This window comes from Galeopterus variegatus, unplaced genomic scaffold, assembly GCF_000696425.1.
Source record: "Galeopterus variegatus unplaced genomic scaffold, G_variegatus-3.0.2 Scaffold333, whole genome shotgun sequence".
Lineage (NCBI taxonomy): Eukaryota > Metazoa > Chordata > Mammalia > Dermoptera > Cynocephalidae > Galeopterus > Galeopterus variegatus.
The window spans coordinates 279,983-302,864 of NW_007726444.1; the positions used below are offsets into that span (position 1 = coordinate 279,983).

At 35.8% G+C, this 22,882-nt stretch overlaps 1 protein-coding gene across 1 annotated transcript in view; it reads left to right on the top strand.

Moving 5' to 3' along the window:
• Window positions 1-519: 519 nt before the first annotated feature.
• The window catches only part of BTBD1 (BTB (POZ) domain containing 1), a 32,570-nt gene continuing 10,207 nt past the window's right edge, over window positions 520-22,882 (top strand). The window contains exons 1-4 of the mRNA XM_008567586.1: window positions 520-679; window positions 5,231-5,336; window positions 12,411-12,608; window positions 18,867-19,059. Coding sequence (XP_008565808.1) covers window positions 566-679; window positions 5,231-5,336; window positions 12,411-12,608; window positions 18,867-19,059 — 611 coding nt within the window. The 5' untranslated portion in view covers window positions 520-565. The remainder of the gene's footprint in view (window positions 680-5,230; window positions 5,337-12,410; window positions 12,609-18,866; window positions 19,060-22,882) is intronic.

Sequence of the window (22,882 nt, forward strand, 5' to 3'; positions counted from 1 at the left end):
GCTTTATTCCTCCAAAGCCCCAGTACTTTAATCTGTGGTCATTATGCTGATTCTGGGATAACGATGAAAGGTTAAAAGATGCCCAGAATAAGAAGGCACTATTATCAGAATATAAATGGATGTTTTGACATTTAGAGATATGACCTTAGCTACCTGTAGATTTACTAAGTGGACATCTTTTGATGGGGGAGAGATTAGTGAACCACTATTGTCCTAAGCAGCTATGGGGTGCTGAGAAGAATTCTGAAGACTTGGCTTAGAGATATGGGTTTGTCTCATAATCTTCACTTAACCTGTTTGCTCTGTAAAATGAGAGACTTCCTACCTCTCAGGATTGAGTAAGAATGAAATGAGATGATGTGTGTGCAAATGCCCTGTAGACTGCAAAATCTGATGCAGATTTCAGATTGTTTTTCAGTTTACTCATTGTCTTTTAAAATATTCCTCAGACGTTTAACTCTGATGGATTGCTTATCTAAAACATTTCTGATCATCTGTGTAAATTTCCCAATTGCTTCCCAGATTTCTGTATTCAGATGAAGTTCAAATCGGCCCAGAAACAGTAATGACCACTCTTTATACTGCTAAGAAATATGCAGTCCCAGCCTTGGAAGCACATTGTGTGGATTTTCTCACCAAACATCTCAGGGCAGATAATGCCTTTATGTTACTTACTCAGGTAAGTAAATGTAGCTAAGGTACATATCATTGTACCTTAAAAATTGAGTATGATCTAGGCTGGTTTGTTAGTTCAGTTGGTTAGAGCACAGAGTATAAGCATAATTTTATGTGACTGTTTAATATTTCCTGGAGAATTCTAGATCATTATTTTACAGTATATATAATTATTTTTATAATACCACTCAGGGAAATGTATCAGATTCATAAGATTTTAGAATAGCAAAGCAAATTAGAGTTAACACAGTGCTGAATCATATAGGTAAAGGGATTAAGGTCCACTGTTGTTCCTGCTATTTTTGAGAGTATGATAGCATGAAATTTTCTGGACAGCTTTGTTCTCAAGTTTTGCTGGTGGATCTGGAATAAAAATTGAATATTTTAAGTCTGGAAAAGTTCTAAGATTCACTGTCTTTGGACCTGTGTCTGGAAGTTTGCTAACCCACTCCTGGAGAAGTTAGAATTTTAGGTTTATATGAAACATGCTTTCTCTGACGTTTTAAGAAGTTTTCACTAACAGTATCCATACGGAAAAGTGCACATATTATAAGTGTACAGTGTAATGAATTTATACAGACTGAACACACCAATGGAGCTATTAACCACTCTTTAACATAGATTATTTAGCGTTTATTAAATGCCTGTGATCTGAGCTTCATGCTTTGATATAAATATATTTTTTCTTTTTAGACAGTGTTGTAATACTCTTGTATGAATTGTTTTAAAAATTCTAAGTTGATAAAATATAATCTTATTGAATATTAGGACTGGAAATAATTACTGATGACCCCTAGCTCAAACCTCTCATTTTATGAATGGAAAAACTAGAACTTGGACTGATTAACTGCCTTTCCAAAGTCTCACACAAGCTAAGTGGGCCAGGGCCCAGGGTTGATGTTTTCCAGTTCAGTGTTCATTCTATCATATGTAAAATGTATGGTTTCTTTTTTTTTCTCCTTTTTTAAAAAATTTCTGTCATTAAGTGTTTGTAGTTATAGAAGAAGGAAAGAACATGCTGCTGATCTCACCTTTTCATGGACATAATTACAGAACGCCATGTATGCCAGACACTAAACTAGCCCCTTTATATATATTATCACATTTATTCATTATGACTCTAGTTTCCTATTATTATCCTCATTTTAAAGATGAAAAACGGAAACTTACAGAAATAAATATTTTACTTAATATTAGACAGCAAGTAAAACTAAGGTCTTCACCTTACATCAACAGTTCTTAAGGTGTGGTGATATTGGTGAAAATAACAGCAAAATGTATTGTATTGGGTGGTGATTGTGTCAGCACCTTCCTATACACTTTGTGTACATTAATTCATTTAATCCTTACTATAGGTTTATGAGGTATAGGTGTTCAAAATAAAGGTTTTCTTATCACCATTTGATAGATAAGGAAATTGAGGCACAGAGAGGTGAAATAGCTTGACCAAAGTCATATAACTAATATGCAATATCTCCCTGCATTTTTTTCTTTTTTTGAATTTGTGATGAAAATCTAATAAGTAAGTTGATATTCATAAGATTCTTTTTAAAAAAAAATTTAAAAATTTTTTTAAAGATGACCAGTAAGGGAATCTTAACCCTTGACTAGGTGTTGTCAGCACCATGCTCTCCCAAGTGAGCGAACCGGCCATCCCTATATAGGGATCCAAACCCGTGGCCTTGGAAAATTTATTTTACTCCAAGTAACAGCAATAGATTTCATAGGAAAGTTGATATTGCCTGTGTAATCTAAAAAGTGACTGACAATTGCTTAATCTGAATAAAATAATTTTTACCAAAAATTGTTTTTCCTAGAGTGAAAGATAATTTTTGCACAAACATCAACTAAAAATATAGTTGAGCTGGCCAGTTAAAATATCTGCTGATATTAGAATTTCTAATTTGTTTTAATAGAATAAATATTAACTCTATTTCATGCAGTTTTCCCTCAAAAAATTTTTTTATTTGGAATTACAAATTTACAGAAAAATTGCAAGGATAGTACAAAGAACACCCATATTCCCTTTATCTAGATTTACTTATCTGAATGTTACTTATTATAATTATAAAGAATGTACTGTGTTTCATACATTAAAAAATGTGTGAACTATAGTCCTAGACTGGATCCTGTACTAAAAGGAAAAATGTTATTAAAAAAATTCGTTGGATCAAGTGACAAAACTGAAATACAGCCAGTAGAGTAGAAAAAATATTGTATTAATATTAAATTTATCAAAGTTAATTACTATGGTTATGTAAGAAAATATCTTAGGAAATTTTAGGGTGAGGGTCCATGATGTATGCAACTTACTTTCAAATGGTTCTGATCCCTCGCCCCCAAATAATATATATATGTGTGTTTGTGGATGCGTATATACACATGTACGCATGAGGGTACTTTATAAAGTTCATGGAAAAATAGGATTAAAAGATAAAGGAGCTGTCTGGTTTACTCAGTTGATTAGAGCATGGTGCTGATAACACCAAGGTTCAAGGTTGGATCCCTGTACCAACCAGCCGCCAAAAAAACCAAAACAAAACAAAAAATTATAATACAAATCTTTTCACGGACTTTTTGAAGTTATTCTCAGATATACTGAGAGAGAGAGAGAGAGAGAGAGAGAGAGAGCAAGAGATGAAACAAATGAGGCAAAAGGTTAGATAACATTTAGGTAAATATGGATAAAGGGTATATGGGTGTTCCTTGTACTGTTCTTGCAACTTTTCTGTAAATTTAAAATTCCAAGTAAAAAAAATTTTGAGGGAAAATTGCATGAGATAGAGTTAATATTTTTTTTTTTTTTTTTTTTTTTTTTAAAGATGACCGGTAAGGGGATCTCAGCCCTTAGCTTGGTGTTGTCAGCACCACGCTCAGCCAGTGAGCAAACTGGCCATCCCTATATGGGATCCGAACCCGTGGCTGGGGTGTTATCAGCACCGCACTCTACCGAGTGAGCCACGGGCTGGCCCAATATTTATTCTATTTTAATACAGATTTTTTATTTTGTGCCAAAATTTATTTAAATTTGACAAAGCAAATTAAACAGGCTTAGTGTGTAAGACCATTTTCAAACATATTTGAGTGTTCTACAATTTTAAATAATGTTCTGCTGACTTAAAATGTTTATGTATTTTATATATAAATTTTTAAAATTTAAAATGTAAATAAAATATGTATGTAAATTTTTAAAAATTCTGTCACTGTGTTTAATGCTTTCTTTTCTGTCCCATAAAATACAAGATATGGGTGGCTGGTTAGCTCAATGGTAGAACATGGTGCTGATAACACCTAGGTCCAGAGTTCAGATCCCTGCACCAGCAAGTTGCTTAAAAAAAACAAAAAACAGCCCACAAGATAACTGTTCATTTTACAGATGTTTATCGGTTGTTCGGTAGTAGCTGAGTTATCCTTTAAGTTGAATTTTACTTTTAAAATTAAATGAAGAGTCATCAGTCATACCAAATAATGGTTGTCATTTATGCTGTGGTTAATTAGTTGGCAGTATTCTCAGCAGGTTTCTGCATGACCCAGCATGAACACCTCTGTGCATTTCGTGTTTGTCCATGCTATTAAATGTAAATAGAGCTGACCCGAGGCCAGAATGAAAGGTTGGTCATTGACATGGATATCATCTCACCTCCTTGTTCAGTGTTTCAGTTTTTTAAAAATCGCATTTGAGTTTGACTTGTACTCCCCCTGCTTTTAAACTTCTTTTTTTGAATTATAATATGCATATTGATAAGGCACACATTATAAACTCAACTTCTGACTTCTTACATCCAAAATTAGCTTTGCTGGAATCATACAATGTATATATACTCTTTTGCTCATTATATACTCTGGCTTCTTTTGCTTATCATTAGGTTTGTGAGATTCAGCCATATTGTTGTGTTGTTGTAGATCATTCATTCTCATTGTTGTATAATATTCCATCATGTAAATTTATTTTTTTGTTCTTCTGTTGTTAGACCTAGTTTGTGCTTAGGTTCCTAGAGCTCTCATGCTCTAAAATTCTTGTACTCCATTCTCTCCCCCCAGTTGAAACAGGCAATGGGAAAAAAATCTGATCTCTTTGTACTGGTGTGCTTGACAGTTGCTGTTTAGTTTAGTGAAAGGATCATAAAACTAGGATTTAAGTACTAGCTTTGCAACATACCTAGCTAAATGATCTTAGGCAAGTCACTGTACCTCTTTGAATTCCTGTTTCCCCATCTAGAAAATGGGATAGTAATGTCTGCTTAATCTAACCTAGAGGATTTGCTAAGGATCAGAATAAGTATTGTATAAGAAAATAGGCAATATATATGTAAGCATATGAAAATAAAAATACAGGATTATTATTGGAAATGTGAATTTGTTATCTCAGCAGGGCCTTTGTGTTTTTAGCTTTTCATTTCTGATTACAGAATGAAAAATTTTAAGAACATATAAACATGATAATTGTATTTTAAGTAGATATTTTTACATAATTAGCAATTATAACTGTTCATAGTACTAACTTTGAATATGTACAGCCTAAAGGTAAAATAACTCTATCTCTTTATGTGTTTAGGCTCGATTATTTGATGAACCTCAGCTTGCTAGTCTTTGTCTAGACACAATAGACAAAAGCACAACGGACGCAATAAGTGCAGAAGGGTTTACTGATATTGACATAGGTAAGTTCACTGAACTAAATTTTTATGTTTTAAGTACATTAATACTTCTCAGTCTTGTCAAAGAACAAGCTGTATTTAAATTAGTGTTTTTTCCAAATGATTGAAGTCTCCCTCTTTAAGAGTTTTGCTTTCTTTCATTTTGGTGAATATATTCCTAAAAGTCTTAACTACCTCATTGCCTTTTAAAATGTGTCAGATCAAATAAGTGTTCATTGACTGCTTACCATATGCATGGCATTATACTAGGGTCCTATACGAAATACAGTATGAAGAAGGGTAAAATGTGGTTTGTCTTGTTAAGGAAACATCTAATTGAAGAATCAAGGAGCAAATATGTGAAAATCAAGATTTCAGACACTAATAGAAGAGATGACATATGGCAAAATGTGATTTTTGCCTTTTGCCGTTTCTACATTAGATATGTAGAAAATAATTACTATGAAAATCCAGAAAGTGGAGACATTACCTCAGATTGGGGTAGTGTTAGGAAAATCTTGACAGGGAAGTTCTGATACAGGCCTTTAAGAGTGGATAGTATTTGGATAGTGAACAGGGGAGGATGTTCAGTGCGAGTGGAACCACCTGAAGAAGTGGATGTAGAGAAAAGGAAGTGCAAGACAGGTTAAAGCCAGGTAATAGAGGACAATTTAATGATAGCTAAGGATTTAAATTTTACCTTGAACGTGAGTCCAGAGAGCCAATGGTTTTAAATATTATCCAGGCCCATCTCTTTAGATATTACCTATATGACCCAAAATCTGTGTCTTCCACCTTGTCTTCAGAGCTCCAAACTCATACTCAGCTGTCTACTCTACATTTTCATTTGGTGATTTTATAGTCATTTCAAGCAAAACAGCTATAGAAAAGCCATTGATTCCCGCCACTCTCTGTTAGATCTCTTTTGTTCCTTTCCGACTTTTTTCAGTATTCCTTAATGGCACCACTGTGAACCTGATTGTTGAAGCTAAAAACCCTGAAGTTACTCTTGATTATTCTTTCTTTCGTACTCCTCATGTGGTCTCCTCAGAAGGTGCTCATGGCTCTACTTTTCAAAATGTATCCTGAATCTGACTGTTTCTTACAATGTCCGCTGCTACCACCTAGTTTTCTCTCACATGACTAACTCCAGTAGTCTCGTAAAGTCTCTTCTTCCATCCACTCTTGCTGCAATACAGTCCATTCTCTACATAGCAGCCACAATGATCTTTATAAATAAAAAATCAGGTCGTATCACTTCCTTGCTTCTAATGTCTCCCCACTGCAGTTAGAATAAAATCCAGACTTCTTACGAAGCTTACAAGGCCCCATATGATCAGGCCTTATATTAGGGTGGCCAGGGTAGGTTGTGCTAGGCTAGGCTGTGGTAATAAACAGATCCAAAAGTGCACACTGCCTCAAACACAAAGGAGTTTATTTCACATAACCGTCCAGGGGAATGTCAGAGTCAGCGGGTAGCTCTCTGTTGTGGCCCTGCCATTCCCTAGGACCTAGTTATTATCTGTATCTTGCTGGAAGATGGGAGAAAGTGTGGGCAGGAAAAACACCCACATATTAAAAGTGTTGGCCTTGAAATGGCACCTTCGTTTTGGCTCTTATTTTGTTGCCCAGAATTCAGTCATGAGATCCCACCTAATTCCAGGGGAAGCTAGGAGATACAGGTTAGTCACATTCCAGGAAGAAGAGAAAACAGATTTTTGGTAAACAGCTAGCAGTCACTACCTCCCTCTACCTACATCTGACTTTATCTCCTACCGTTCTCCTCCTCGTTCTCATTCCATATACAGTGACCAGGATTATTTATATTCCAGGCCTTAGTACTTGCTATTCCTTCTGATGGGAGTCCTTTCCCCCCAGAATCTTTATAGGACTGCTTGCTTTTGATCATTCAGATCTCAGGTTAAATGAGACCAGAGACAGGCTATCTCAGGAATACATATCTCAATATGTATTCCTCGTAATACATATTGTTATCTGATAGTCTTATCTAGTATTTGTCTTTGTATGCATATGTTGATTATCTCCTTTCCACTCCTACATTGTACCAGCACTGCACTCTACCGAGTGAGCCACAGGCTGGCCCGCCACTCCTACATTGTAAACTCCTTGAAGGCAGGGACTTGGTATTGTCTACCCCTGTATCTCTAGCACCAAAGACAGTAGAATATAGTATAAGTTCAGTTAACATCTGTTGACCAACTGGACTGACTGGCTTGTGCTGAGATGCCTTTCTGTCCCACCTTGGCTAATTCTCACTCAGTCTTAACATTTTGGCTGAAATTTTACCTCTGCAGTGACTCATTTCTTGAGAACTGACACCCCACCCTTTTCCATGATGCTTAGCGTATTCCTCTGTTGTTATAACATTTTATTAGTTTACATGAGTATTTCACAGTACCTTGGGAAGGATTTATACACTGCTAATATTATACCGAAGGGCAGGGACTAGATCAAGTTCCTCTCCAGCACCTGCACATCATGTCTGTTGAGTTACTGGATTTTTGAGAGCCCCAAGCACTGTCCATGTTGTTAATGACACATTGCCTAATCTTAATTTCCTTCCTGGGGCTGTCAGGTGCACAGTTTGTTCTTCAATCTAGTCTCATTTGAAATAATACTGCCTGCACCTGGGGGACTTACACCTGGAAATTGTTTTATAAATAGCTCTTATGTTATGCATACCGTTAAAGCCTGGGAATCTTGAAGTAGGTGCCTTGCACAGGGTAGATACCCTATAAATATTTGTTGATTTGATTTGACTTAGAGTGGTTTATATTAAAATCTGGTATTATGTTTATGAAACATAATCTGTTGTGTTTTTATGAACTTTATTGGGTTCTCTGCTGTAATTTCTTATTTTAACACATCTGCTGATAGAAGCCCTATGTGTCCCTCTACCTCTTTATACCCCATAGACTATTTTGCCTCAAGTGAACTTGTTTAAAAACTGAGAATTAAGAGCCTGCCTATGGCTCATTTGGGAGAGTGTGGTGCTGATAACACCAAGGCCATGGGTTTGGATCCCTATATAGGGATGGCTGGTTAGCTCACTTGGGAGAACTTGGTGCTGACAATACGAAGTCAAGGGTTAGGATCCCCTTACTGGTCATCGTTTTAAAAAAATAAATAAATAAAAACTGAGAATTAAGAGCCTGCCTATGGCTCATTTGGGAGCCCCCGTACCGGACCAGGGACCGGCAACGGGTTTGGATCCCTATATAGGGATGGCTGGTTAGCTCACTTGGGAGAACTTGGTGCTGACAATACGAAGTCAAGGGTTAGGATCCCCTTACTGGTCATCTTTTTAAAAAAATAAATAAATAAAAACTGAGAATTAAAGAGAAGTCTAGGAGCTGAGAAAAAGGAGAGGCTGGCTTCAGGAGCTTTTTAATAGCTGCCTTAGTTCTGGGGATGTTTTTCTCCTCTGGGATTTGAGTATGTGTTCTTGAGGGAGTTATACTATTCCTCTCTTATAGCTTTTCTGCTAAAGGAAGAGCATAATTTATCACATTGATAGAACAAAATGAATTTACATTATGCCAAAGGCAGTATGATGTGCTTTTTTTGTTTAGTCATACTTTAAGTTTATATGTTTATCTTTTCTGAAGTTACAGTAGTCCTCTCCTCCTCCTTGGGGGATACGTTCCAAGACACCCAGTGGATTCCTGAAACTTTGGATAGTACTGAACCCTATACGTACTATGTTTTTTCCTGTACAGACATCCTTCGGTCTGTGGGGGATTGATTCCAGGACCCCGCTTGGATACCAAAATCCGTAGATTCTCAAGATGCTGATATAAGTGGTGTAGTATTTGCATATAACTCACATACATCCTCCTGTATGCTTATAATACCTAATACAGTGCCTACACATCACTTCATTTGAGTGGATTGAACATAGTACTCAGCACATGGCAAATTTAAAGTTTGCTTTTTGGAACGTTATGGAATTTTTTTTCCCCCAACATTTTTGATTCACAGTTGCTTGAATTCATGGATGTGGAACCCATGGATAAAGAGGGCTGACCGTACATATGTACCCATGATAAGGTTTAATTTATAAATTAGGCAAAGTAAGAGATTAACAATAACTCACAGGCCGGCCCGTGGCTCACTCGGGAGAGTGCGGTGCTGATAACACCAAGGCCACAGGTTCGGATCCTATATAGGGATGGCCGGTTAGCTCACTGGCTGAGCGTGGTGCTGACAACACCAAGTCAAGGGTTAAGATCCCCTTACCGGTCATCTTTTAAAAAAAACAATAACTCATAATAAAAACAATCATAACACCATACTGTAATAAAAGTTATGTGGACATCATCTCTCTCAAAATATCTTACTGTACTGTATTCACCTATTTTTGGACTGTGATTGACTGAGGGTAACTGAAACCTCAGGAAGCAAAACCAGGGTGGGTATTGCAGGCACTACTGTGTGAGCATACAAAGTAGAGACATTTAGGTCCAAAGTCTTCTGCTTTTCCAGTGAATAATTAAATATTATGGTCATTATATATTCTAAATCCAAGTATTGAGGAATATTGATTTACATTTAATTCACCTTTGAAAAAGCTTCATGGAACCTTAGTTTATACTCATCTGCTCAGCTACAATAGAAGTAATGAAAGTTTGAGTTTTAAAAAAATATATATTTAACCAATTCATTTTTAATGTATTGTTTGACCCCGTATGTTCTGGGACTGTTATATCTTTGCTAGAATGTTGCTGCGTTTGATATTAAGCAAATATATGGTTCTCGGTATGGATGTGTAAACCATTGCAGAAAAGTTTTTGTTTTTTTAAATTTTTCTTCGATATGTATTTCTGGGTAATTTAATTATGTTTAATGTTTTAAATGATTTCTGTTATAAGTATGGCATACTTGTTTTTATCTAAATTAAATTTAAATCATAACTATTAGATATTTTATAGTAGTGCCTATTTTATCTAGATTCTAGGGAATAATCCTTTTTAAGAACCAAGGTGTTTATTTTGGCTATTTGAGAAAGATATCTAAAATATATTTTACTTTACCTGCATTTGTTAAACAGTGTGTACTGAATATAATTTAAGATTCTCGTGATTATTAATGCTTATTATTATGAGTATCAGTTATTGTATTGATCTACAGTAAAGCACTCATGCCTCTGAAATATTGTTTTTTAGAAATCTCTCTTTGTATAAGACTCTTGGCTGCTGTGCTTTTCACGTACTTATGTCTGCTTTTCACAAATTTCCTCACTTCTCTGTTAGATTGCAGCTTATCATTTCATTCTAGTTTGTTGGCCTTTAAAGCCTCTTTCTCTTCTAAACTTACTGCTCTGGGCTGGCCCGGTGGCGCACTGCTACAGTGCGCCGCTTTGGAGTGCGGCGGCGCTCCCGCCGAGGGTTCGGATCCCACATACAGACTGGTTCCCGCTCACTGGCTGAGCGAGGTGCGGGCGCAACGCCGAGGGTTGCGATTCCGTTGCCGGTCCCGGCCCGGTATGGGTGCGACACTGAGGGTTGCAGTCCATTGCCGGACACAAAAAAATAATAATAAAATAAAAAAATAAACTTACTGCTCTGAGCTTCTCTAACTTAAAAATAACTGAACTTCTTTAAATGTTGCCTATGAGAAGAGGAAGAGTTACAGGCATGACATTTATACTTGGATGTCACATGGGGATTTTAAACTTAATATGTCCAAAATTAAACATTAGATCTTTCTCCCACCCAAACCTGTTCCTCCTATAGTCTCTCCCATCTCAGTTGATGCCACCCCCATCCCTCTAGTGCTTAGACTATAAACCTTGCAGTTGTCCTTAACTCCTCTCTTTCTATCACAGCCCACAGCCAATCTGTTAGGAAGTCTCACTAAGTCTTCTTTAGAATATATCCTGAATCTGATCATTTTTCACCACTTCCACTGCTTCCTGGTCCGGGCCACCACCATCTCTGACCTGGATCAGTGCAAGAGCCTCCTAACTAATCTTGCTTCCACTCTTGTCTCCACTGCAGTCTCTTCTCAGCACAGCAGCCAGGGTGATTTGTTCAGAACATAAACTGTCACAGCCTAGAACCCTCCAGGGGTTCCTCACTTCACTCAGAGTAAAAGCCAAATGATCTACTGTGTGCTACATGATTGTACCCCACTCCACCATGTTTCTGGCCTCATTGCCTACTACTCTTCCCTTTTGCTCACTCTACTCCGCCACGACCTCCTTGCAGTTCCTCAGATATGCCAGGCAGTCTTTCACCAGAGGGCCTTTGCACTGGTAGTTCTAGAATGTTCTTTTTCTAGGTATCTATTTAGCTTACTTCTCCACCTCCTTCAAGTCTTGGCTCAAATGAGGTCTGCTCAAACCATGCTATTTTAAATTGCACGTCTGATTTCCTTTACCCTGCTAGTTTTACCCATATGTAGCATCTAGCGTAATTTATTTATTTTTATTTAATCTATTTCTCTCCATTAGAATGTAAGCTCCCTGAGTTTTTAACTTTTTGTTCATTGATATACCAGTGCCTGGCATACAGTGAGTGTTCAGTAATAAATATTTGCTGAGTGAATGAATGAATTGTAATCTGAAGGCTTTATATGTTTATGTGATTTACTTGGACTCTTTTTCTGTGGCTTATTATTAATCTTATTAGGATATTTGAGTTTGCTTCATAAATAGCATGCATATATGTATAAGGAGATACTATATCTAAGTTTGCATTTTTGGTAAATAATAAATATAAACTTCACACTAATTTTAAAGAACATTTTAGAGTTTAATTCCTTTTAAAGGAATGTATACTTTTTATATGTATACTTTATATGTATAAATATATAAAACTATAGATTCTATACTTTAAAATATATAATTAATATATTATATAAAATATAAATAATATATTAAATATCAATAGTATGTATTATAAATACATTATATAAAACATATTTATAATATATAATAATATAAAATAGAATCTATAGTTTTAAGTATCTAACCTATTTTTCATTAAGATTTGAACACTTAATATAAGCATGTCTGTCAGTATTGCTTGTTAAAGAGCAAAATATCCCTAATTTATTATTATATTTTATCTATAGACACACTATGTGCAGTTCTAGAAAGAGATACACTTAGTATAAGAGAAAGTCGACTTTTTGGAGCTGTTGTACGCTGGGCAGAAGCGGAATGTCAGAGACAACAATTGCCTGTGACTTTTGGAAACAAACAGAAAGTTTTAGGAAAAGCTCTTTCCTTAATCCGGTTTCCACTGATGACAATTGAGGAGTTTGCAGCAGGTAAGGCTGTAACTTAACCAAAATCTATTTGAAACTATTTTAATTGTCAGTCAGTCTCCCTGTGCCAGAGAGGAAAAGAAGCTATTATTTATTGAGTACTAGTCACATGATAAGTGTATGTGCATATATGTGTGTAATTTCATTCAATTCTAATAAAAACCCTTCAAGATAATAATACATTTTATAGATTAGGGAAGTGATAGAGAAGTGAGCTTGGGAGAAGTAAAATGCCTTGCCCAAGGTTATAATGACAGATCTTTTTGACTCTTAAGGTAGATGCTTGTAATTAAAATCAGACAAACCTGAATCTCAGTTCTCTAACCAGTTATGACCAGCTATGACCAGTTCTAATTACCCATATCATCTCTAGGTATTATCTGCTTTTAAATCATGGCCAGGTTGATTGATTGATTGATTGATTTTTTTTTTTTTAAGATGACTGGTAAGGGGATCGTAACACTGGACTTGGTGTTGTCAGCACCACGCTCTCCCAAGTGAGCTAACCGGCCATCCCTATATAGGATCCGAACCCATGGCCTTGGTGTTATCAGCACCACACTCTCCTGAGTGAGCTACGGGCCGGCCCTGGCCAGGTTGATTTAAAAGAAAAAAAAATTCTCATGATTGTTTTGGATTATATTTCTTTATGTTTATTGGCCATTTGTATTTTTTTCTTAACATTATTTATGTCTTTTGTTGTTCTATTGGTGTATTCACATTTTTCTTATTGGTTCATCATATATTGAATCATCATGTATTTATTATATATTCAAATTTTCCTTATTGATTTATTATACTTATTCTAATTTTCTCCCAGATTGTTTTTGGTTTTGCTGGTCAGAATCAATGTTTGTTTTTCTTTATGTAAACTTTTAAAATTGAAGTATAACATTTATATAGTAAAATGAGCAAATAAAGTGAACACATCTATTTAACCACACTTATATCAATTTACAGTACATTCCCAGAACTCTAGAAGCCTCTGTCATGTTCCTGTAAGTCATTAATCCCCCTCTCAAAGGTGACTTTCTAGCTTCTATAAATTAAGTTTGTCTATATTTACTTTATATAAAGGAAATCATACATACAGTGTGTATTTTGTGTGTGACTTTTTTCTCTCTCTTTTTTTTATTGTCTTTTTCGTGATCGGTAAGGGAATCGCAACCCTTGTCTTGTGAGCACCACGCTCAGCCAGTGAGCGCACCGGCCATTCCTATATAGGATCCGAACCCGCGGCAGGAGCGTCACTGAGCTCCCAGCGCCGCACTCTCCCGAGTGCACCACGGGGCGGCCCTGACTTTTTTCTCTTGACATTATGTCAGTTCGATTCACCCATGTGGTTGTATGTGGCCATAACTCATTCATTTCATTGCTGTATAATAATGATATGTTTCATAAATGTGCCATGATTTATTTATCCATTTTACTGTTGTTGGACATTTGGTTGTTTCCGTTTGGGAGCCAGTGAGAACATTCTTGTACATGGCATTTGGTATACATATGTAAATATTTTTGTTGGATATATAGGAGTGGAATTGCTAAGTCATAGAATGTGCTTAAGTTCAGCATTAGTAGATCCTGCCAAATAATTCCTCAAAGTGGTTGTAACAATTCACACTCAACAGCAAAGTTAAGAGAGTTGAGTTCATTCTGATTGCCCCACATCTCTCCAATACTTGGTATTTTCAGTTTTTGTAGTTTTAACCATTTGGGTGAATGTGAGGACATATATCGTTGTGGTTTTAATTTCATATCTCTGATGATTAATGATGTTGAACGTACTAATATTTTTTAATCCAATTTGGCAAACTTTGTCTTTTATTTGGACTATTTCATTTACATTTAGTATTAATTACTAACATATTTGGACTTATTTACCATCTTGCAGTTTGTTTTCTATTCATCTAATCTGTTTTTTGGTTTTTTTTTTCTTTTTTGCCTTCTTTTGGAAGAATCAAGTTATTTTTATAATTCTATTTTTTGAGATAATGATATAATTTTCCCCTTTATTCTGTTAATATAGTGAACTACATTAATTGGTTCTCCAACTTAAACTTATTTTGGATTTCTTCCATAAACCAGACTTGCTTGTCATGGATTATTCTTTTTATATATTACTGGATTCAATCTGCTTTTTTTTTAAGTATTTTTATGACAACTTTATGAGAGAAATTAGACTATAATTCTCCTTTCTTGTCATGAAATTGTCAGAATTGGCCTCATAGAAAAGTTAGGAATGTTTCCTTTTTTCAGTATTCAAGAACCAACTTCTGGCTTTATTAATTTTCCCTATTATAGTATGTTTTCCATTTCACTAATTTCTGCTTTTTTCTTTATTATTTCCTTTCTTTACTTTATTTGATTTTAATTTGCTGGGGTAATTTGTTTAGTCATTGTGACTTTTCAAGATACTTCGAATAATGGTTTTCATCCTATATTCTTTTTGAATGTATGCATCTATAATTTTTCCTCTAAGCATCCTTTTTCCCCCCATTGATAATGTTGTATTTTTGTTTATTTATTTGTTTGTTTGTTTATTCGTTCGTTCGTTCATTCATTCATTCATTCATTCATTCATTTATGGCAGCTGGCCTGTATCGGGACCCAAACCTGTGACCAGCCAGCCCTTTTGTTATCATTTAATAAAAAGAATTTCTAATTTTCATGGTGATTATTTTTCTTTTACCCATGGATTATAAGCATAATTTTCAAATATTTGGGTATTTTTCTTATCTTGCCCTTACTGATTTCTGGCTTAATTCCAGAATAGTTAGAGAATGTATCTTCTATCATTTCAGCCCTTTGAAATTTGTTTTAAGACTTCCTTTATTGCCCAGCATGTGGTGAGTTTTAATAAATATCCAGTTATACTTGAGAAGAACATATTCTGAGTTGTTGGGTGCAGAAAAATCTGAATAGTCCTGTATCTGTTAAGCAAATTGAATACTCCTATATCTGTGAAAGAAATATACTAATGATGTTCAAATTTTCTATGTAATTATTTTTATTTTTTAATTTTTTTGTATGTCTGTTCTGTCAGTTACTAAGAGAAGTGTAAGTTAAAGTTTCTATGGGGCTGGCCAGTTGGCTTAGTTGGTAGAGAGCATGGTATTGTAACACCAGGGTCAAGAGTTTGGATCCCCATACCAGCCAGCCACCCAAAGAAAAAAAATGTCTGGTTATGATTGAGAATGTTTCTCCCTTTTGTTCCATCAGTTTTTTTTATGTATATACTTTTTGAGACTATATCAGTAGGTGCATTTAAATTTAGGATTGTTCTGTTTTCTTATTGAATTTACTCCTTTATGATATATCCCACTTAAAGTCTAGTAAAACTTCCTTTAAAGTCTTTGTCTGATATTGGTATAGTTTCATTAGCCTTTTTTTTTTTTTAAGTTAGTTTTTTGTATTCTATATCTTTTCTCATCCTTTCACATTCAGCTTTTTATTTTTATTGTCTGTGTATTTTGGGTATGTCTCTTGCAAGTTCACTTTTTTATTCCCATTTGGTAAACTTTTTATTTGGAGTGTTTGGTTCATTTGCATTTAATATAATTACTAAAATATTTAGATTTATATTTGCAATTTGTTTTTCATTTGTCTTACTTATTTCCAGTTTCTTTTTTCTTTCTTTCCTGCCCCCTTTTGGAGGAATCATTTTTTTTTTTTTTGTCCTTTTCGAGACCGGCCGCACCGTGCTCAGCCAGTGAGCACTGTGAGCGCACTGGTCATCCCTATATAGGATCTGAACCCGCGACGGGAGCGCTCCTGTGCTCCCAGCGCCACACTCTCCCGAATGCGCCACGGGCTCGTCCCTCAAGTTATTTTTATTATTCTATTTTTCTGGTTTATTTGCTTGTTAGTTAAGCATTCTTTTATTATTATTTTATTGGGTTACCCTTGATATTACAAAAATACATAGTTACTGGATTTTTTTAATTAAATCTTGAAAAATTTAAAAATTTAAATTAAATTTTCCCACACAATGCAAAGACCTTATTAACACTGTCACTACATTTAACCTTCTCCAGCCTATGTTGCTACTGTTTTGTGTACTTTATTTGTTTTATTTACTTATTTTGGCAGCTGGCTGGCAAGAGGATCCAAACCCTTGACCTTGGTGTTACCAACACCACGCTCTAACCAACTGAGCTAAGTGGCCAGCCTCCTGTTTCATGTACTTTAATTCTTCATATATTTCAAAGTCCACGAGACATTATTGTTTTAAAAGTCAATAATCATTTAGATTTACTTATGTATTTTTGGTGTTGTTCATTTTTTTTCTGTATTACCATGCTTCTATCTGGAATCATTTCCATCAGCCTAAAATTTTTTCTTTAGTATTTATTTTAAAACAGGTAAGATACTAACAGATTCTTTCAACTCTTTTTTCTTTTTGTCTAAAATCATCTTTATCTTGCCTTCATTATGAAGGATATTGTCCTGGGAAGAGAACTCCAGGTTGGCAGTTATTTTCATCCATCGTTGGAATGTAAATTCTCTTCCCTTTGGCTTCCATTATTTCTTTTGAAAAGTCTAATTATTGCTTCTTTAAAAGTAATGTATCCTTTTTTTCTGGTGCTTTTACATTATCTTTGGTTTTTCAGCAGTTTGATGATAATGTGCCTAGGTGTATCTTTTCATCTGACATATTTTTGAATTCTTTATTTTGATTCACCCCTCTATTAACTGGAGTGTATCTTGTTTTATGTTCTTCAGGTAGGTACATAGGTAAATATCTGAAAATGTTTTTCATGATCTGAAGACTTCTTTTTTCAACTAAGGAATTTTCCTCTTATTTTACTTATTGCCTCATTCTATTTCTTATTGTTGGTTCTTCCAGACCACTAGTTACTTGTACATGGGTTTCTGCTTTTTTTTCATTTATTTTAATCACCGTAAACATTTAGTCTTTTTATCTTAGTCCTTGTCATTCTGAGAAAGTTACATGAGTTTTTATCTCCATTTTTGTTTTGATCTTATGTAGTTCCAGTTCCATTCTTTTTTGCTAAAATGCAGATTTTAAGTTTATAATTTTATTTTTCCTTCTTCACACTTTTTTCTTATCCAGAGGTTGCCAGTGATGAACCTTGGGCCAGGTCTGGCAGGCTGACATATTTTGTGGGTAATATTTAAAATTTTTAATCTAGTGATTTAAAATCAAGGGGTTTTATCGGGTGTGCTCAGAGCAAGGGGCCTAAAGAAAGGCTCCTCTGTTTACAACACACCTCACAGGAATTTGGGGTCATTGTAAAGAGGGGCACAAAACTTGTGGCCTCCCTGTGAACAAATGCCCTACATGAAAAAAATAAAATCAGGGGGTTTTACATTAAAATCTGAATTAAGGCTTCCTAAACCAAATTTTTACTGTCTTTTCAGTCTCTTATTTAGATTGCTTTTACTGGGCTTGGAAGGGATCTTCTGGCATCTTTTGTGAGGAAAGCATTTATTCCTGGATAAGTTTTAGGCATTTGGAATATTTCTCTTCTCAGAAGCAGTGAACGGGGAAACTGTAGCATACATAGGATGCTGCTTCCATGGTTCTTCCAGTTTTAGCTTCTGCCCTCTGCTAACTTCTGTACCCCCAAAATAAAGCACCATCCTCTCTTTCTCCTTCTTAAATATATTCCATTGTTCAGGTTACAGTCTCAGACAGGTGTTAGCTGGGGAGTGCAGAGAGGCAGCAGTAGCTCCGGCTGCCGCTGTAAGCGTTTTCCCACCGGAAGAAATGACCCTCCGGGCGGGTCCGGTGGCGCACTGCTACAGTGCACCGCTTGGGAGCGCGGCGGCGCTCCTGCTGAGGGTTCGGATCCCATGTGGAGACCGGTTCCCGCTCACTGGCTGAGCGCGGTGCGGGCGCGACACCGAGGGTTGCGATCCCGTTACCGGTCAGTAAAAAAGACAAAAAGGAAAAAAAAAAAAAAGAAATGACCCTCCACTTGCTGGTGAGCAAAAGTCTGGTACTCAGAGGTGGGTGTGTGGATAGAAGAATCCGGAGATTTTTTTTTGTTATCTCAGGGTTTCATCTAAGCTTTGACTTAATGATTTTAACATTTATATTCTGTTAGGTTAACCGCAAATGGATTTATTGAAACTTTAAAATTAAACATATGCTAAAATTATATATGCTAAGATTTTTCTCCCTATTCTTGCTTTACATGTTGTAAATTTGAATTCCCATTATTAAGTGGAATATTACAAAGTTAGGAATTGAAATCAAATTGCTTTTATTGAGGTTTTATATTTTTATTTCTACAGGTCCTGCTCAATCTGGAATTTTGTCAGATCGTGAAGTAGTAAACCTCTTTCTTCATTTTACTGTCAATCCTAAACCCCGAGTTGAATACATTGACCGACCAAGATGCTGCCTCAGAGGAAAGGAATGCTGCATCAATAGATTTCAGCAAGTAGAGAGCCGCTGGGGCTACAGTGGAACAAGCGATCGGATCAGGTACCTGTAACACTGTGGACTTGGGGGTTGGGGAGAGGGAGCAGTCAGCATTTGGCCTTTGTCCTCATATTGTGGAAGATAATTAATCAGCAATTTATTTTATACTTTGTTTAATACATTTCTAAGCTAATACAAGAGTCACAAAGTCACTGAGGCATCCTGGTCTCCTCACGGAATTGTGAAGGAGGGTGACCTCTTAGGAAAAAATAAAATAAGAAAGGATTGGGTTGGGCCTTCTGTTACGTGAATTCTGTTTGGATCACCACTCTGGTGAGCTGAGTTCTAGATCTTAATTGATCAAACATTATTTTTACAGGCTAAGGGCTACAATTTAATAAATTTAACCTTACTGTATGTATTGTGAGTTTTTTCTTTGTGTAGACGTTTCATAGAAAATATTTCAGTATACATTTATAAAAGCTTTGAATGGGAAAAAAATCAAGAATCTGGAAAAATGCATGCATAAGATCATGTTGAGGAGTTTATTTGTTCTACTGTGTTTCTTTAGAATTGGTACCAGTATTCATAAACTTAGCTCTTCTGGATTTTCAGTTATTTAATAGCACTTTAGTATAAAACTAGAAATTAATAACAAGTTTGTTAAAAAACAACTCAGGTGGTTTACTATTATAAATCTTGGGTTAAAAAGGAAATTAAAAATGCATTTATACTGAGAACATCAAGGTCCAGGTTTTGATCCCTCTACTGGCCAGCAGCAAAAAAAAAAAAAAAAAGCATTTGTGGACTATTTAGTAATCATTCCCAATGAGAATACTATATGTAAAAACTTACGGGATGAGGCCAAAGCTGCACAGGAAGAAAAAATAATAATAACTGCTTTTAGTATATAAATTAGAATAGAGGGCCGGCCCGTGGCTCACTCGGTAGAGTGCGGTGCTGATAACACCAAGGCCACGGGTTCAGATCCCATATAGGGATGGCCGGTTAGCTCACTGGGTGAGCGTGGTGCTGACAACACCAAGTCAAGGGTTAAGATCCCCTTACCGGTCATCTTTTTAAAAAAAAAAATAAATAAATAAAATAAAATAAATTAGAATAGATATAAATGGCTTAAGCATTCAACCCAAGTAGCTGGAAAATGAATAACAAAAGAACCATACGAAAAGAGGAAAGGAAATAGGTAAACATAGAAATTAATGAATTTAAAAACAGTAGAATTGATAAATCCATAAGCTGGTTCCTTTAAAAAAAAACTGTTAAAATAAATAAACCTCTGGCAAAGGTGATAAAGAAAACATATTCACATTTAGAAAGAAAAATGGGAATATAATCATATGCTGAGATTTTTATTTTAATTCTGGGTTTATTCTGTGCTAATAAATTGAACATCTTGATGGAATGGATCATTTTATAGGCAAATATAAATTATCAAAATTGACTGAAGAAGAAAGCCTGAATAGACCAATTACCATGGAAGGAATTAAAAGTTATCAAAGAACTGTCCCTTCACAAGGTGTTTTTTACAGGTGAGTTTTATCCAACCTTTAAGGAACAGACAGTTTCCTGATCATTAAAAGAAGAAAATATTTCTTGGTTAATTATTGAAGGAACTACAACCCTTATGTAGAAATCTGACAAGACAAAAAATAGTCCAAATCAACCTCACTTAATATATAGAAGAGGGCTGTCCAGTTAGCTCAGTTGGTTAGAGCACAGTGCTGATAACAGCAAGGTCAATGGTTCCGATTGCTGCACTGGCCTGCTGTAAAAAAAATATGGAGAGAGAGAGAGAAGAAATTCTTTGTAAAACTGAATCTAGTGGTACCTTAGAAGAATAATACTGTGTGAGCAAACAGAGTTTATTTGGAGATTGAAGGAATGGCTCAATGTTATGAAATTTATTCATATAATTCCTCACAGTAGCAGATCAAAGAAGAAAAACAATTTGATTTCTACAGATGTCAGAAAGGCTTTTGATAAAATTTCACCTTCATTCCAGATAATAAATTAGGTCTAGAAGAATATTTCTTTAACATGATAGTCTATTGGAACTTCAGTACAGGGGTGCCTACTATCCTTGCTGTTTTTCCAGGGTGTTGTTATAATTCTGATTGATGTATTCATAAAAGATAAAGAAATTAGAGGCTTGAATATGGGAAAGGAGGAGGCCTTTTTCATTATTTACAGATGAAATTACATACATTAGTAGTTCACAACTCCATTAAACCCAGTTCTCCCTTTTTATAATAAATATTTTTGTAATTTTGTCCTTTACTAACCTAGAATGAAATTTATAGATAATATGCACACATATTTTGTAATTTCTAAATGGCCTAGTTGTAATGTAAATGAGAAATAAATGTACTGATAATAAAACAAAATGTGTACTTCAGTATATAGAGGTTTGGGCAGGACAACACCAGAAGACAAACTAAAGTAGTCAAATGTGGTACCTATCTGTGTAGCAGCACAAGACAGCTTTGATTGCAGGGTACAGGCATGTGTTAAATTAACATCTCAAACACCATGAGCAGCACTGCTGCCACTTAAGTTGTTTTCTTTAAAGGTTCCAAATAAAACAGTATAGTCTGTCCTGTTTATTCATAGTTCTGTATTTGTGAACTTGTCTACTCCCTGAAATTATTTGTAACCCCAGAATCAATACTTGGGGCACTTTCTTAGTCATTTTCTGTAAAAGACTTCTTTAGTTGCCAGACCAGCACATTCCCAGTTCATGCTGGACAATGCGAGGCTCTCTGCCTTCCTGTTTTCGCTTTCCTACAGAGATAGAGATGGTGGGGGGCAGTGCAGCATAGTACAAGAAACTCTGGCTCTTGGGTGGGTTGCATGAGGTTCCTAGCTGTGGCGCCTGTTAGTGGGGTGGCCTCAGGCAGTTACTTAGCACTTCTGAACTCTGATTTCTCTTTTCTAAATAAAAGAAACAGAATCTACTAGAATAAGTTGTTTTTAAGATTATAATCTCTGTGATATGTGTGTGTGTATGTATGTGTGTGTATGCTTATACATTTGAGTACATACTTGTGTGTATATATACATACTCACGTTTCTGTATGTGTGTGCACATTTCCCCTAGGAGCAGTGCTTTAGTATTTGCTAATTTTGTGTATGTGGCAACTTAACATAACTACCATAAATAATGAGAATAAAATTCACTAAAAAATCTTTGGTTTATAAATAAAATGGAATTAGGTTCAAGGCTTGTATTTATAAACAAATTTTTCACCCACGTGAATTCTGGCAAGACACTTGAAAGTTGGTTGGGATTCTTTGTAATGGGAAACTGTTCTGTGCATTACAGGAAATCTGGTATACCTGGTTCCTTGCCATTAGTGAAAACAGAGCATGCCTCCTTGGGGGTAGAAACCACCATGTGTGTGTGGGGGGGGGGGTCTCAGTGGGGGGGGGGGGGGGGGGGTCTCACTGTGTGTGGGGGTGGGAGTGTCTCTCTGTGTGTGTTGTCTCTCTGTGTGTGTGTCTGGCCAGTATGGGGAACCAAACCCATGATCTTGGTGTTACAGGGCTGCACTTTAACCACTTGAGCTAGCTGTCTAGCCCCAGAGCTAGCTGTCCAGCCCCCTATTCTCCTTTTTGAGAATAACTCATCCACCTAAATAACCTCAGGATCAGCTAAAAAAAACTATTAGAACCAATAAAAGAGAATAGTGGCCAATTATAAAATGTATTTTTTTTTTTTTTGTCTTTTTTTCTGTGTCCGGCAATGGATTGCAACCCTCAGTGTTGCCCCTGTACCGGACCGGGGACCGGCAACGGGATCGCAACCCTCGGGGTCGCTCCCGCGCCTCGCTCAGCCAGTGAGCGGGAACCGGTCTGTATGTGGGAT